The sequence below is a fragment of the Anomalospiza imberbis genome, chromosome 1 (assembly GCF_031753505.1).
Source record: "Anomalospiza imberbis isolate Cuckoo-Finch-1a 21T00152 chromosome 1, ASM3175350v1, whole genome shotgun sequence".
Taxonomy (NCBI): domain Eukaryota; kingdom Metazoa; phylum Chordata; class Aves; order Passeriformes; family Viduidae; genus Anomalospiza; species Anomalospiza imberbis.
In genome coordinates, this window is record NC_089681.1 from 22,925,827 (window position 1) to 22,941,044 (window position 15,218).

Sequence of the window (15,218 nt, forward strand, 5' to 3'; positions counted from 1 at the left end):
ATCGAGACAATCCTTGTTTAGGTAAAACCACCCTGCTTTAGAATTCTTCATAACCTTTGTCCTCAGAGAATTTAAGTTTTTCTGTCTTCTATCACTGATTAACAACTCTAAGTTGTTTTCAGTATCTTTCAGGAGGTGAGGTACTTGTACACATCCTCAAAGGAATTTGGGATAGCTGTAAAATACCACTGCTCTAAATTCCTGTGTCTTTGCTTGTAGGATAGAATATCTACCCATTGAAAAATCAAGCTGCTCAATCAATTTCTTTCTCTTCCACAATGCCACATTAATGGTTTTCAACTGCTTCCAATTTTAAATCCATAAACATTTTCTAACACAGATTATCCCAACTGACAACAACTGGATAATCAAGCCCACTGACAACAAACTTGTGCTCTTAGTAGGAGATGAGGTTGTACATTTTTAGGAGTAATCCACAATCCCTCAGGAGTCTAGAGAGCAGAGTCTGAAAATCCCTTGCTCTCTTTACTTCAGCATTCTTTAAAAATAACAGCAATAACTACAAAAATTCTTCTGTCCCAGAAGGTCATTGTTTGTGTTTAATGTAATTAATAGAACTGAATTGCAACAGGAAAAGTGCCTTTCTTCTGGTGGATTTCCAAGGCCCCACATGGCAATTGAGACAGAGCCCTGTCATAAGGACTGAAAACAGCTGGGAGCTGTGAATAGACTGGCCCTGATGCATAGTAAATCTTAATTAGGTTTTCTGCCTCTTTGCATGGGGAATTCCAATAAACTGCTTCTCTTGTTGAGATTCATGCTTTGTTCTTGCAGACATATTTGTTTATGTGCCCCTAAAATACATATATAGGAAGATAATGCTTCTACCCAGGCTGCTCTTTTCTTTACGCTCATCAACAAAATTTGCTCAGGTGAAGCTCCTGTGCTAAATAGCTGCAAGGTCTGATGATTCCAGCAAAAGATGGACCCGCTTAATTAGGAAGGTAATGATGACTCCTTCCTCTTTATTGCACCTTATAGACAGAAGGTAACTCACAAGCAGCCCTTGGGTAACTGCTATCATTAGGGAAACTGAGGAACTATAAATTGTTCAGTGATTATGGCAGATGATGTCAGAGACAGAACAATAACCCTGTACCTTCTCTCCTATGCAGCCCGTGATCCTTTCTTGAGGATTTGCCAATACAAAATACAAATGTATATTCAGTTTCTTTCACACTTAAATATTTTTTGTGGTCTGAATTGACCATGTCTGAATTGACTGAAATTGTTACATTAAAACACATATAATATCACTGGAAAGGAATTTCTGGGAAAAATAAATTGGTATTCAATAAATTCTGCTCTTCAGAAATTCAATAGCACTGTAGGCCCAATCTGTGGAATGAGTTTTGAAGACAAACACTTAGAAAGATTCCAATTCTGTGGTTTATAAATGTTAACAAAGTCCTGGAAAAGCTGCCGCTGGAATAATTTTAAACCTGCTCTTTTGAGGAAAATGTCTTTATAAATTATTTCTGAGTTTTGTACTCACTCAGTTTGGACTACTATCAAAAGCATTCTTCAAAGATCTCAGACATTTACACCTAAAATGTCACCTGCAAATGAAAGTATGTTGTGTTTGCTGCTTCAGGAAGGAACAAGTTTTCTGATTAATATATAAAACTCTGCCACTAAAAGTATTCAGATCCTGAATCAAAATCATACTTGGTTCAAATCTCCAGTGTGCTCTGCACAGTCAGGTGAGATGTTTCTACAGCCTCCTTTCCATATAAAACTTGTGGAACTTTGGGGAGAAAACTGCTGTTGAAGTGCTATATTTTTTGCTATATTAGCTATAATAAGCAATGAAATACTAAGAAAGTAATTTCTGTAGCTTAAAATTAAAAACTCTCAGGTCTCTGCATGGCAGCAGAATTGGAAAGACAGGGGAAGAGGTACTGCTCATGGTATGGCAAAATGAAGTTAGGGATTACTTAGCCAAATAGGGCAAATAAAAATCAGTGTTGCTGGATGCATTGCTTGGGGGAGCTGGCCAATGCCACTGGGAAGTTGATATCTATCATCTAGGAAAAGTTGTGGAATTAGGGGAAGACCCCAATGATTGAAAAAAGGAAAATGTTATGGCTGTTATAAAATCAAAAGCAGCAAGATCCAGAAGCATGTCCAGAGTTGGCCACTAAGCTGATTGGAGGGATGGAGCACCTCTCCTATCCTTTCACCTCTAAAGGCTGAGAGAATTGGGATTGTTCAGCCTGGAACAGAGAAACCTTTGGGGTGACAAAATAGTGGCCTTCCAGTACCTGAATGTAGCCTACAAAAAAGATGGAGTGGGACTTTTTACTAGGGCATGTAGTGACAGGACAAGGGTGAACAGATTCAAACTGAAATAGAGTAAATCTAGATTAGATGTTAGAAAGAAATTATTTATTGTGAGGGTGGTGAGGCACTGGCACAGGCTGCCCAGAGAAGTTGTGGATGCCCCATCTCTGGAAGTGTTCAAGGGCTCTGAGCAACCTGACCTAATAAGAAGTGTCCCTGACCACAGCATAAGGGTTGAAACTAGATGATCTTTGAGGTCCCTTTCAATACAAACCATTCTATAATCCTGTAATAATTCTATGAACCATAAACTAGAAAAACTCAGTCCCCAGGAATATTATGGACTGGAGGAGTGGAATAAAAGTAGGTGGAAAACAGCCTGGATGTCTGGGCCCAAAGGGTTGCCATCAACAGTTTGAGGTGGCTGGTTATGAGTGGTGTGACACTCAGAGGACCCTGACAGGTCAGCACCCTTTGCATTCGCAGCAATGATCCAGATGACAGGGTGGCCTGTGTCTTCCTAAAATCTGTGAAAGGAGCAGCTGTGTATGCTGGAATGCAGAGTTGCTGCTCAGAGAGCTCAAAATCCAGAACTGGCCTGACATGGATTTCAGAAAACTTGTCAAAGACAAAACCAAAGTCCTGTATTGGAAGAGGACCACCCATGGCCACAGAACTGGAGGGATGTGCACCAGCAGTACTTCAGAACAAGAGCTGCTGTGCAAGAGGCACCAGCAAAACCTTGTGGCACTGAGGTAATGTAGGGGCCTCTTTGGAAACAGGGCAGCCAACGGGTACAAGGAAGTGATATTTTCTAAATATTACAATGTTTGCAACTCCAGAACAAGAAAGGTGTGAACAAACTGGCCAGAGGAGACTGAATCACTCTGGCTGGCTGATCAGCTTGTTCTCATCATTCTTTATCATTCCAATATAGCAATTACATCAGCTGTGTTCTGCTGTAGTTTTAAACTCGACTCCAAACCAATGGAAACCTTAAATAGTTGAGGATGAAGCAAGCCCTGAAGAATCCTATTAGAAACACTCATCATATGACTTCATATAGGAAAATACTTGGAGAGCTGCAAGCCAGACCTTAATACATTTAACTTCTGTCCCTCCCATCAACAGTAGTATATATGTGGTCTTCCTGGAATGCTACTGAATGCTTTATTTTTATTCAGCTTTTAATACTGATGCCATTACAATTTTTCCAGGAATGAAATCTATGAATCCACAGATATTTCTGCTGTTGTTACTAACAACCATTTTAGGTCATTATACATCTGGTGAGAAGTCTCACAACATTTCCATACTATCAATGTGTCTTATTTTTCATACAGCTAAATTTCTAAATGTAAAAAAAAAAAAAAAATTGTTGAGAGAATCCTATTTTACTTCCTCAGTTTTTCCATTGGCAAACATCTCTAAATGCCATACAGGACTCTGACTAAATTCTCTTTTTTTATTATTATTTTTCTTTCTGTTTACTTCATTATTTGCATAAGCTTCACCGAAGCCAAGGACAGTTCTAGGAATAAGGCTTGACTGACTTGTACTTCCGAAATGCCTATTTAACATGTTAACACTGAGGTCTGTGTGTTAATGTAGAACACTTGTTTTTTTAGGATCAACAAATGGCAAATACTTCCATCTGAAAAAGAATATTCCCACCCACAGAAACAGAATTCAGCTTTCCTAAGCAGCAAACAATAGAGAATTAAGATGTCTCTCAGAGGCACAGCCAGAATAAAAACAACCACACCCCACATTCGAATGAGATCCTCAGTTGGATATTTTCAATGTTTCTTTTCTGAGACAAAGTATATTCTGATACTAAAAGGTGAACCGGAGAAGCAAATTTATTGATGTTTTTTGAGATATTTAGGAATTGCATAAGCTTCCAGGAAGAACCTATTTATTAAAAGGGTCATTTATGCCAATCCACCTTAGGTAGGTTTTTGAAGAGTAAGCATCTAAAAGGAAAGAAGAAATATAAACTTAATGATGTTCAAAGGAAGAAGAGTGACAAAATGAGAGAAAGAAGTACACTAGCAAAAAAGTGCAAGAACCATTAGAATTTATGATTTTATTTTAAACAACCCAATTTAAATTTTCATTACTAGATTCATTACTAAATTAATTATTAATACTTATATAATATTAGTACAGGGTTGAAAGCACTGGAACAGTTTCAGTTCTAGGATCCTAAAAGCCAATCAGAATGTCACTGTTTCAAAGTAATTTACTGTAACATTAGTACAAGATTATTTTAAAGCCAATCAGAATGTCACTGTTTCAAAGTAATTTACTGTAACGTTAGTACAAGATTATTTTTCGGCCTTGCCGAAGTTTATTGAAAAACAAATTTTAAGAGCCATGGAATACCATCTACTTATCCCATGCACTGTAATTCTTTACTTGTGACCACCAAGAAAACTTTGCCAAATAAAATGCATCACAGATACTGAAAAGAATACCTAGAAATAAAATAAGAAATTCAGCTATGTGTTTAGAAGTTCAGCAATGTGTGATAGCATTTTGCAATATTTTTGGTTTCACAGTTCAAATTTCCTCTGGGATCAGCAAGTTAATGATAGTTCTATTTTTGTAACTGTAATTAGGATTATCTAAATATAGAAATGAAACACAAGAGTTTATGATGTTCAAAAAGCTAGTCTGAAAGGGGTGAGGCTTAAATGAGAAAGAAGCATTTCATTATGAAAATGCTTGTAATATTTACCAGCAGATTCACAGATACTTTAAGGCCAACAAAACCCATTATCATCACACGTTCTGAGTAACACACAGCAGAGAATTTCGTCTTCTATCTACTGCATCAAGCCCATCTCTCATGTTTGAATTACCCCATACTTTTTGAAGGACATCTAAGTCTTGTTTTACACATTCAAAATGACAGAGAATTCACCGAGTTTGCAACCTTCTTCTAGGGCTCACTAACATTATTGGAAGAAGGGGTTTGCTTTCATCCACTTTGACTTTGTTTAGACTCAAATAGCCTGAATTGCAAATGAGAAATATAATACAAAAGCCCTCTTAAAACTACCAGGAAAATTTGCATTCAGGCACTGTGCCTAATTGCCCGACTCCATCCCTCTCTCCAACAGTATTATCCCAGATGCATTTTTGCATGGTCTGTGTCTAGTCTATGCAAAACAAAAAAACCCTTGCAAAGCTGATGCTTCCTGTTAATGATTAGAAGTAGACAATACTCCATTGTGCCAAAACAAGACTAGCCCAAGCAGAGGAAAGGTGGAAGGAATTGTATGTAAAGTATTGTCAAATTTGTCTGGTAGTCTAATAGCACAATTTATAAGAAAACATCATAAGTTACAAACTATTCTTTTCATTAAATGATTTTTCACAAAGACTTTATTAACTATTAAAAACAGAGAAGGTCATATGAAAAGCTAATATAACTGAGATATTATGTTAAACTATGTGCCTTTTAAGGAATCGACCTTGATAAAAAGTTGCAACATATTAAATTTATTTAATTACTCCAGAGTAATTCTAATTTCAAAAGCCCTTTTTATTGGAACAATGATAAATTAGAGAATAGATGAATTATTTCACAGATTAATACACACAGTTCTTTCTGCAGTCAAGATTTTAAATGGGTCTAATAGCCTTAGCACTTACAGGAGGTTCCTAAAGTGCCAAGCAATTATAATTGTTCTCTTAGCATACTGGTTTAATTTAATACCACCCAAGTTGCAAATGATTTGGCTTTTGCAGTGGAACACACTCATTCACCATGATGATAAATATGAATTTATGAATGATAAAATAAGATATTTAAAAGGAAAGGAGTGCCCTGGAAAAAGCAGTACCATATTGCTAATTATCAGACAACAGTTCTGGTATATCTCAGACTTACTGAGATCAAGACTCAGGCAAGACATGCATGTACACCATGTACACTTCATTTCCACATACAAATAGCAGTTGTGTTGGCACTGTGCTCAACAGATGTCCAGAGCAGTGGGAACTTAGCAAATATAAAAATGTAGCACCTATGGAGTATCTAAAATTACCTAGGTACTTATCATACTGTCTGAAAAGTTTAGTTCTGTAAGTAGTGTCCAGTTTTGTCCAGCTTTTTGCTTCTTAAGGAGAAATTTGCCTTGAGTTTGTCACTTTGTCAAATACCTGGAGCCCAACACATGATTTCCTGTGCTAAACATCTCAAATTGCAAGTGGCACAAATGCTAACTAGTAAAGTGAAGAAGTTTAATGCCTACTGTTCACTCCCTTCCCTCATCTTGTAGAAAGGTTTTTGTCAAGTGCAACACCCCTCACCCCTACAGGTACCCCCTACCCCTTGGACTGAAAAGTCCAAGGCTTTTCAGCATTGGCTTATGAAGCCCTAGACTGTACATCTGATATTTCTTCTGGGTTTATTCTTTTGGAAATAAAGAGAAGCTTAGAAACTGGATCCAAAGAGCCTGCCCAAGCCTGTGGGCAGTACAAAGCAGGTATTCTGACAGGCAGAATTTCAAGCTTTGCAATGGAGAATCACTTCCAAACAGTGACACAGCCAAGAATGAACAGAGGTTATTCACTTATAATTTGGGAAAAAGAGTTTGCTCACTTCTTCATGTCCAGCTGGCAACCTCAAGTCAAGGAGTTTTCCTGTTATGCTGCTTTCTCAGACATGACCCTGGCTGACACCGAGCAGAGGAACAGACTTGGCACGAGAGTGCCAGCAGGCTTGCACCTGAGCCTGGTGCTATGGGGATGATGGGGACAGGGGCAAGAGAGGGCAGCATGCTCCAGAAAAGGGGGAGATTTAACCTTTTACATATTACAAAAGGAAATAATCCAAGTCAAAATCCAATGTCTCAGGCCAAAATACTGCATATTTTAGATGAAGGTAATAAAAAAGCACAATGAAAAAAAAAAGAGAGAAATTATAGTATTATAGTCTTTGTTTGCCACATCTGAATGACTAATTGATTGGGTAAGCAATTAATTTTTGATTTCTGAAGAAACATTAAAATTAAGTAGACTACTGGTTTATTAATTTCTGGAAGAACGATTCTTCCTCTTATGCAGTGTAACAAAAAAATCAAGTCACTGTGGAGACAGAGAAACACAACCAACCATCAAGGTTCAAAGTGACAGTGTAAAATGAGTTTCACCTTTAGGCCACTGGTTGATTTTTAAAAGAGGATTTGAAACCTGCCTTTGGGGAGTTGTTTGATGTCCTGGGTCAGCTTGATCTCAAACACAGCTCAGTTCCTAACAAAGTGTTCCCATCATAAGCACTGCAGCAACAGATAACCGCCCTGACAAGCAGAAAGGAGCATCCTTGAACCAGCTTTCCTGGAAATAACGTGTCACAAAAGCCATTCCTTTGCAAACATACGAAAGCACCTGTTGTCATCTCCCCAAACACCTAAAGCTGAAGTTATGTTTACTGAATTCCATAGTACAAATAAAAACACTTCATCCCCCTTCTCAGATTCTGAAGGCTTTCAGGGAAGGCTGATCCACACCCAGGGCTGTTACCTTAGGAACTGCTCTAAATCACACTCAAAGCATTCTGGTCATCATCAAGTATCTGTGATCATCAGATACTTCACTTTTTCAACAAGAATATCCTAACACTGCTTTAGCAAACTACTCCAGTAGTTTGCTTAATTGTTTTTTAAACCTTTCAGACACTGAGGAAACCTGTTGTGAAAAAGTATGTTAACAAACCAAATAAATAAAGCCAACCAACCTATCTTCCCTCCTATATCTGCAAATTCTAGCCAAACTTAATTTGGGATTTAGTGTTGCAAAGGAACAGCTTTATGTGCCACTATCTGGATATATCCCTAATAAAAAAAATATGGAACTGAACACTTTAAAAGAAAGATGAGGAAGATAACTGCATAATTATTAAATGAGCAGTCTTAGAATCAATGGTCATCTCAAACTGTAAAACCACATCATAAAATACAACACCACAACCTCCCCTCTTCTTCTGATTTATGCTTCATGAAAAAGCAAAACAAATGTTATACAAATATTTTCAGTAGCTGAAAACTGGCTATCAGTACAAAACCACAACTACAGACATTCCTCACTGCTGGGCTGAACTGTTCTCAAAACAATCCAAAGTAAAGGCCACTGACAAATATTGCTAACATTCTGCAGTCACAAAGAACCAGAGTGCTGTGTTTGGTGCAGATCACATTGCTTGTGCTTTAGAGGTATTATTTAGGCTTCAGTCTATGCTTTGCTAAGGACTCTGAACTCATGGCCTCTCTCATCCTAAAATCTCAGAATAATCACTACTGTTAGTAGCATTTCATTGCATGTCCATCAAAAATAAACATGCTCAAAATAGCAGAGATTAAGAAGCTACAGTCTCTGCCTAGCTCAGCTATGAACAGTTCTGAAAAACACATGTAGTGTTGTCTTCTGTGGATCTTTCAGACCAAAAGACATAGGAGGAGAAGAATATTAATAGCATCTAATAAGGTGAATCCTGGAATCTATTTCACACAGAAAAGGGGAACATTCAAGAGAAATTATGTCAGAAACCATTCTTATTGTTCAAAGAAGTACACCATATTTTCTCTCCCTGTTGCGAAAACAAAGTCACCAAGTATTTTTTCAAGAAAATATTAAATATTTTTTAAAAAAATTGATGAAGTGTCAACACTTGACTGCTTGTTTAAATTGAACATAATTATAAAAGCTGTTACAGAGTGTTCAATTTGTTTCAATGTTATTATATATCATAAAGGCTCATTCAAGCAGGGAGAATATTGCAGACAAGGCATGAAGATTAGAAGATGTCTTAGACTTCTCCCTGAAACAGCATGAAATACAATCTAAGGCAGCCAAAATTCTTTTAGTGGAGCTAATTTCTTTTCACTGTGGCTTTATGAAGAAAAGAATCAGTGTTCCTTAATGCTGCAAGAACACTTTGCTATGTGCTTAACAGGAAGTTAAATGAACCAAAGCTACAGACAGAAAAAAAAAATCCACCATCAATTAATGTGACAAATTCTTAATAGGAAAACAAATCAGATTCATTTAAAAACTGAGGCCTTGGTTCTGGTTTATTCATGTTTTCCCAGGGTTGAGCTTATATTCCCAAGGTTTATATTTTTCATAGTTTATGCTTTTTGAGGAGTACCGATGTCCATGGGAGAGGGCTTTTTCCTGCATTGCTCCTGCTGAGTGGCCCAAAGATTAATCAAAAGGATGCTGTAGCTGCTTATGTTCCAGGTGCACCACAGCTGATGAGAAGTGGTGTGCAAGAGCTCAATGCTCACCACCATCAGAAGCACCACTCACATTATCAACTGAAAATAAGGCATTTGAATGTTAATTTTTTCTCTCTTCTTCAATAATCTGTCACATTCAGATGGGAAGCACATGGCAAGTCCCCAAGGACCCCCTGGAATGCTCCCAGCACCTTACCTAGGAAATAATTCTGATACCTTTGGATTTTCTAAACATAGGCTGAGTGGTGAGTTCTTACATTCCAACTACAACACAGATATGTTGGTCTGAAATTCCGGACCAGACATCTTTTCACAGGCACTTCCAGGCTGTGGAGGATGATGCATGGCCATAGGCTCTCAGCAGTGCTTACACTCTCTCAAAATCAACTCAGCACATCATTGTCACAGCTGCATGAGATGGTACTGAACCGATTCCACTTCACCCAGAGAGCAGGACAGAAGCTGAATTCCTAAGTGTTTAATAATATCCATTCATCCATACTTCTTGCCCAGTATAGATATTTTGGTTTCAAAATCAGATATCCATACATTTATTGAAGCAGTCAACTTTATGGTATCTCTGTACACCCTAACTGAGTGAGAAGCGAGGGGTTCTGACCATAAATAAGAATAATATATTCCATTATTCACTCTCTTTCACAAGGTAAAAAACATCAGTTAATTAAATATTAAAAGATTCTAAGCATATAGTAGCAAGTAGTAAAACTAGCATGAGAAATGTGCCAGCCCACTTAGCCATAAAGCACAGGAGAAAAAGAATCTTAAAATTTAAAACTGATCATAACTTTTTTAATACCACTGTTATGAAACTTTTCTTTCTAGTATTGTTGAAGTGGAAATTCACTAAGGCTTCACTCAGGCTCTGAAAGCCTCTGTGCTAGTGTGGGGGTCTCCTGCATGGGGGCGCTGCCAGTGGTGGATCTCTCTAACAGCTTACAAGTTTCTTTGCCAACAAGCTGCTCCTCACTTGGAGCCAGATCAATCCTCAAAACAAACCCCTAAACTACTTCAAACTTTGCAGAATTTTACCCATTTATCACACCTCAACGACTCACAGCTTAAATGTCACATCTCAAAAACATTGTTTCTCCAACATATAAAACAGAGAAAGAGCCCTGAATTTCAAAGTAAAACTACTAATAATTTAAAACTATTTCTTCTGTATTGGAGAATTCCTCTCTGCCTTGGTTTACTATTTGTAAACAACCAGTCTCGGATTAATTATTATAAATCCTTAAAGCCGAAAAGAAGATTTTAGGCATTTTATTCTACGTATAATCTATACCATTATTACACTGCAGCTCAAATGCACTTTATGTCCGATTTCTGTTGGTCACCTTTTAAAATGTATGCATTTTACCTATAGTAAATTTTACTCCCTGGGAGAAAGAATTTCTTAATACTTTGAAAACATCAGACCACCCATCTGATGTGGCAGTGCTCAGTGGGAGCAGTGTCCCCTGCCAGGCTCCAGGGACACTCACCAGGCACCCCGTCTCTCATCCAGTAAGCAATGTCTGTTCCATCTGCAGTGTCATAAACATCTGTAGCATTGATGGGCTGCAGCAGAGTCATGATCTCTTTCACGATATCCCGGGCTTCAGCACTGCCAGAAAAACCCAGTCCAGATGGCTTGAAGGTGCCCTCATCAGACTCCATAACGATATCAAAGTTGGAGATATTTTCCTAAACATGTAAGAAAAGAAGATACTGTGCTGTAGTTGTTATTTTAGCTGGTATCATATACTGGATTCTAGATGTCATTGTGAGCACACCACAACAAATTTGTTTTCAGAAACAGAGAAATGCTTCCTGTGAAAATTTGTACATAAGCATAAATGAAGGGACCTATCTTTCTGTATGGAAATGGCTGAAACAATTCAAATTATATTGAGGCACCAATATTCTGTAGGACCCACAACATGACTGGCCTGCTGTTCGCATATACTTGCTTTCAGACTCCTGAAGTGCCACCTAGAAAGGTAAGCCATCACCATCATATTGAAGTTTTCGTTTGCATTTCATTTCATCCCTTTCTTCTCAGACTTGAGACTCTGGAATTCTGTTGCATTGGAGAAGATATGAGGTCCTTTGGCTTTAAAATTAGAGGCATCCAAAGCCTTCATAGACTGTGAGGAACAGACTATTTAAAAGCAGCGGCTGCCTGATCAGAAACACATTATTTTCAATATAGCATATAGACAATTCTGACCGATTGGAGGATTGACATGCCAAGGTTTTCCCCCGGACCTGAAGAAATAATATGTATTTTAAGGAAAATTTGTGCTTCCAAGGTAAATCCTCACAAGAAACATGAAATGTAAGATTTTGTGTACAAGTAGCATAATAACACTTGCTTTTAGTGTGTACTCGGAAGAATCTTTTAAGCTAGAAGAATAAAAATTAGCAATTTATTTACTTACCATATTTTCTTAGATTGCTCAGTTACAAAGGTCTAATTGGAATTAAATACATAGGGATTTTGCATGAATGAAGATCTCATTAAAAAATGAGATCTGGAGAGGCACAAAACTTTTTAGAGAGAGTTTATGCTCATGTCAGGCAGAACAAAAGCTATACTTCAGACCTCCTTGAATGTGACTAAGAGAACCTACTGCAGGTTGTATTCCTATGCCCAAGATCTCATGCCTGCATTTTATGGCTGCCATGCGTTATTTATTACAAGAAAATCATTACAAGGGATATGTGATAGCAGCAACTAACAGATCCATGTCACTACCACATATATAAGCTTACAATTCAGTAAATACTTCTTTTACATTTTTCTGTATATAAACCAAAATATATACTACAGGTGGCTGTGAATAATTCACATAAGTGTTCACATGTCCTTTATAGAATTTGTCAAGAACTGTTCAACACTTTCCCAAAACTTTTTTTCTTTTGAGTGAAACAATTCTAACAGAGCAGAGCTATTTACTTTTAACTTAGAAATATATCCAGTAGTTTAAAAAATTAAATAAAATCTTTGCATGATAAAGCAACTGTAGATGTTATAATACCTTAAGATAACCAACGTATCCACCCATTTAACTACTGGAAATCAATGTGCAAATAACCAATCTTGTCACTTCATTGGCAATCACCATTTTTAGACAGTGAAAAACATCTTCAGTTTGTGAAAGATTAAATGTAAATAATTAGGCTACATATGGTGTCTAGGCCTATCATCAAATGCTGTCCTGAGGTTATGAGTTTCAACATGAATCATGACTTACAGACTGTCTGAATACAGTGGGAGAGAAGCAGGCCAAGAAAAGCACACTGCAGGCTAAAACAGACCAGTGATGCTCCAATGCCACAGATACAACAGAAAGAATGTCTCAAAATGTAAATCTTCTTTATCATATGCCCAAGGAGGAAGACTTAATAAAGACAACACACATTTCAGTGTGCTGCTGAATCTCCAGTGAAAGCTAACTTGAGTATAGGGAGCCCTACATAAATATGATGCTATGGTACTCAGCTTCTTTGGCTGAGTTTCCAAAGCAGGACTTCTGTCCATTTTTAGAGTAGCTGAAGTGAGGAAAGCAGTAAGTCCAGGGGAAGGGCAGTGAAGTGAGAAGAGCGAGCATGGGAACAACATGGACACCTAAAAGAAATCTCTCTTATCACTCAAAACAACAGAATCCCTAAGTTCAAGAACTTAATAAACTGCAACTATTGCAGAATTGCTGTGCTCTTCAGTTGAGTTTTCTCACATAAATGTTTGCATGTGTTTTTAATATGAAACTGAGTAAACAAACCACCCACAATACATTACACCATATTGTTGTTCTGTAAGAAAGCTATTCAGTTCTGAGAATGTGCTGGAGAGGCATGAAAACAGGACACCCTGGGGAGAGAAACTGACTTCACCTGTGTCCTTGAGAAAGCTTTTTCCCTATTTGGTCCACTAGAGGATAGGATTACTTATAAAACTACTCACCATCAAATTTGAAAGTTGCAGTTTTAAAAAAAGTTAGATTGGTTTCCCTGTTCCCATTTTTGTACATCTACATTGGCATTTCTATGAACACAGAAAGGAACACATGCTGGAAAACATGCTTAAAATATACTGCTTAAAAATAGTGAAGATGCTTTGTCATCATTTGCCATCTATGATGCAGGAATAACTGCCATTAACAAAGTGAGGTGAGACCATACATTCCCCTTGACTAATTCAAAGGAACCAGAAAGATTTAAAAAAATAATTGCAGGCTCAGCTGCTTCCTTCAGTCATTCTCCTAGTGAATGTACCATCTAAATAAGCATTTTAAACCCAGCATGTAATTTTTTTCAGAAAGTAATCTCATCTGCTGCATCTTGATATTGTGCCACTTCTCTTGGTATATGCCAGAAAATTAAAACTTTTCTGTGTAACCTGCTGCCTAATTCTCTGAACATCAAGAGACTTTCATCCTTTGCCTTCTTATGACTCGGTCACAGAGGAGGTCATCTGTCTTTATTATGTCATTTTTAGCTCTTCAATTGAATTTTTAAATGAAACATTACAATAAATACTGCATGGGAAAATTGGCTTTTTATAGCTTGCTATTCTCATTGAATACACAATTAGGCTCAACCCTTACCAATACTTCTCCTATTTTAAGTTTTTAATTTCAATTCATTTTATTTCTGTTTTCTTTATAAACAATCTATTTTTTTTTCTCTGCTAAGCAGAACTAAAAATATAAGTACTTATCATCTCTAAGGCAAAAACCTGATAACATGAAATCACAGAATCACAGAATGGACAAGGTTGGAAGGGAGCACAGAGGATCATCTGGTCCAACCTCCCTGCTCAAGCAGGGCCATCCCATAGCACATGGCACAGGATTGTGTCCAGATGCTTCTCGAATATCTCCAGTGAAGGAGACTCCACAGCCCCTCTTGTCAATCCGTTCCATAACACCTGCACAAGAAGTTCTTCCCCATGTTCAGGTGGAATTTCCTGTGCATCAGTTTCTGCCCATTGCCTCTTGTCCTATTCCTTGGTACCACTGAGAAGAGCCTGGCTCCATCCTCTTGACACCCTCCCTTCAGATACTTACAGATATTATGAGATCCTTTCTCAGTTGTCTTCTTACCTTATCTTTTTCACCCTCTGTGTGTTCCAGGAGCTTCACGTCTCTCTTGTACTGTGGAGCCCAGAACTAGATGCTGTGTTCCAGTTGTAGCCTCACCAGGTCTGCATAGAAGGGCAGGATCACCTCCCTCAACCTGCTGCCAGTGCTCATCCTAGAGCAGCCCAGGATACCTTTGGCCTTCTTAGAGCACACTGCTAGCTCATGGACAGATTGCTGTCTATCAGGTCCCTCAGGTCCTTCTCCATGAAGCTCTTTTCCAGCAGGTTGGCTCCCAGCCTGTACTGGTACATGAGGTTGCTCCTCCCCAGGTGCAGGACCCTATCTTCACCTTTGTTGAATTTCAGATGGTTCTTCTCTGGAATGTCTCCAGCCTGCCGAGGTCATTCTGAAGGGCTGCACAGCATCTGGGGTATCGGCCGCTCCTCCCAGCTTTGTGTTGTCAGGGAACTTGCTGAGGAGGCCTCTGCCCCTTCACCCAAGTTATTGATGAAAAGTTAAACAATACTGGGACCAGTACTGAACCTTGGGGGGACACCACCAGTGACAGGCCTCC

At 38.1% G+C, this 15,218-nt stretch overlaps 1 protein-coding gene across 4 annotated transcripts in view; it reads right to left on the reverse strand.

Moving 5' to 3' along the window:
• Positions 1-15,218, reverse strand: part of CPQ (carboxypeptidase Q) — a 130,991-nt gene that overhangs the window by 19,117 nt on the left and 96,656 nt on the right. For 2 of the 4 annotated variants that reach the window (XM_068184341.1, XM_068184357.1), the window contains one exon: positions 11,060-11,261. The exons of 1 other annotated variant lie outside the window; for it this stretch is intronic. In XM_068184341.1, the coding sequence (XP_068040442.1) occupies positions 11,060-11,261 (202 nt within the window). Of the gene's footprint in view, positions 1-4,679; positions 4,785-11,059; positions 11,262-15,218 lie in introns of those variants that run through there. One more of the 4 variants, XM_068184351.1, reaches the window with a different exon arrangement.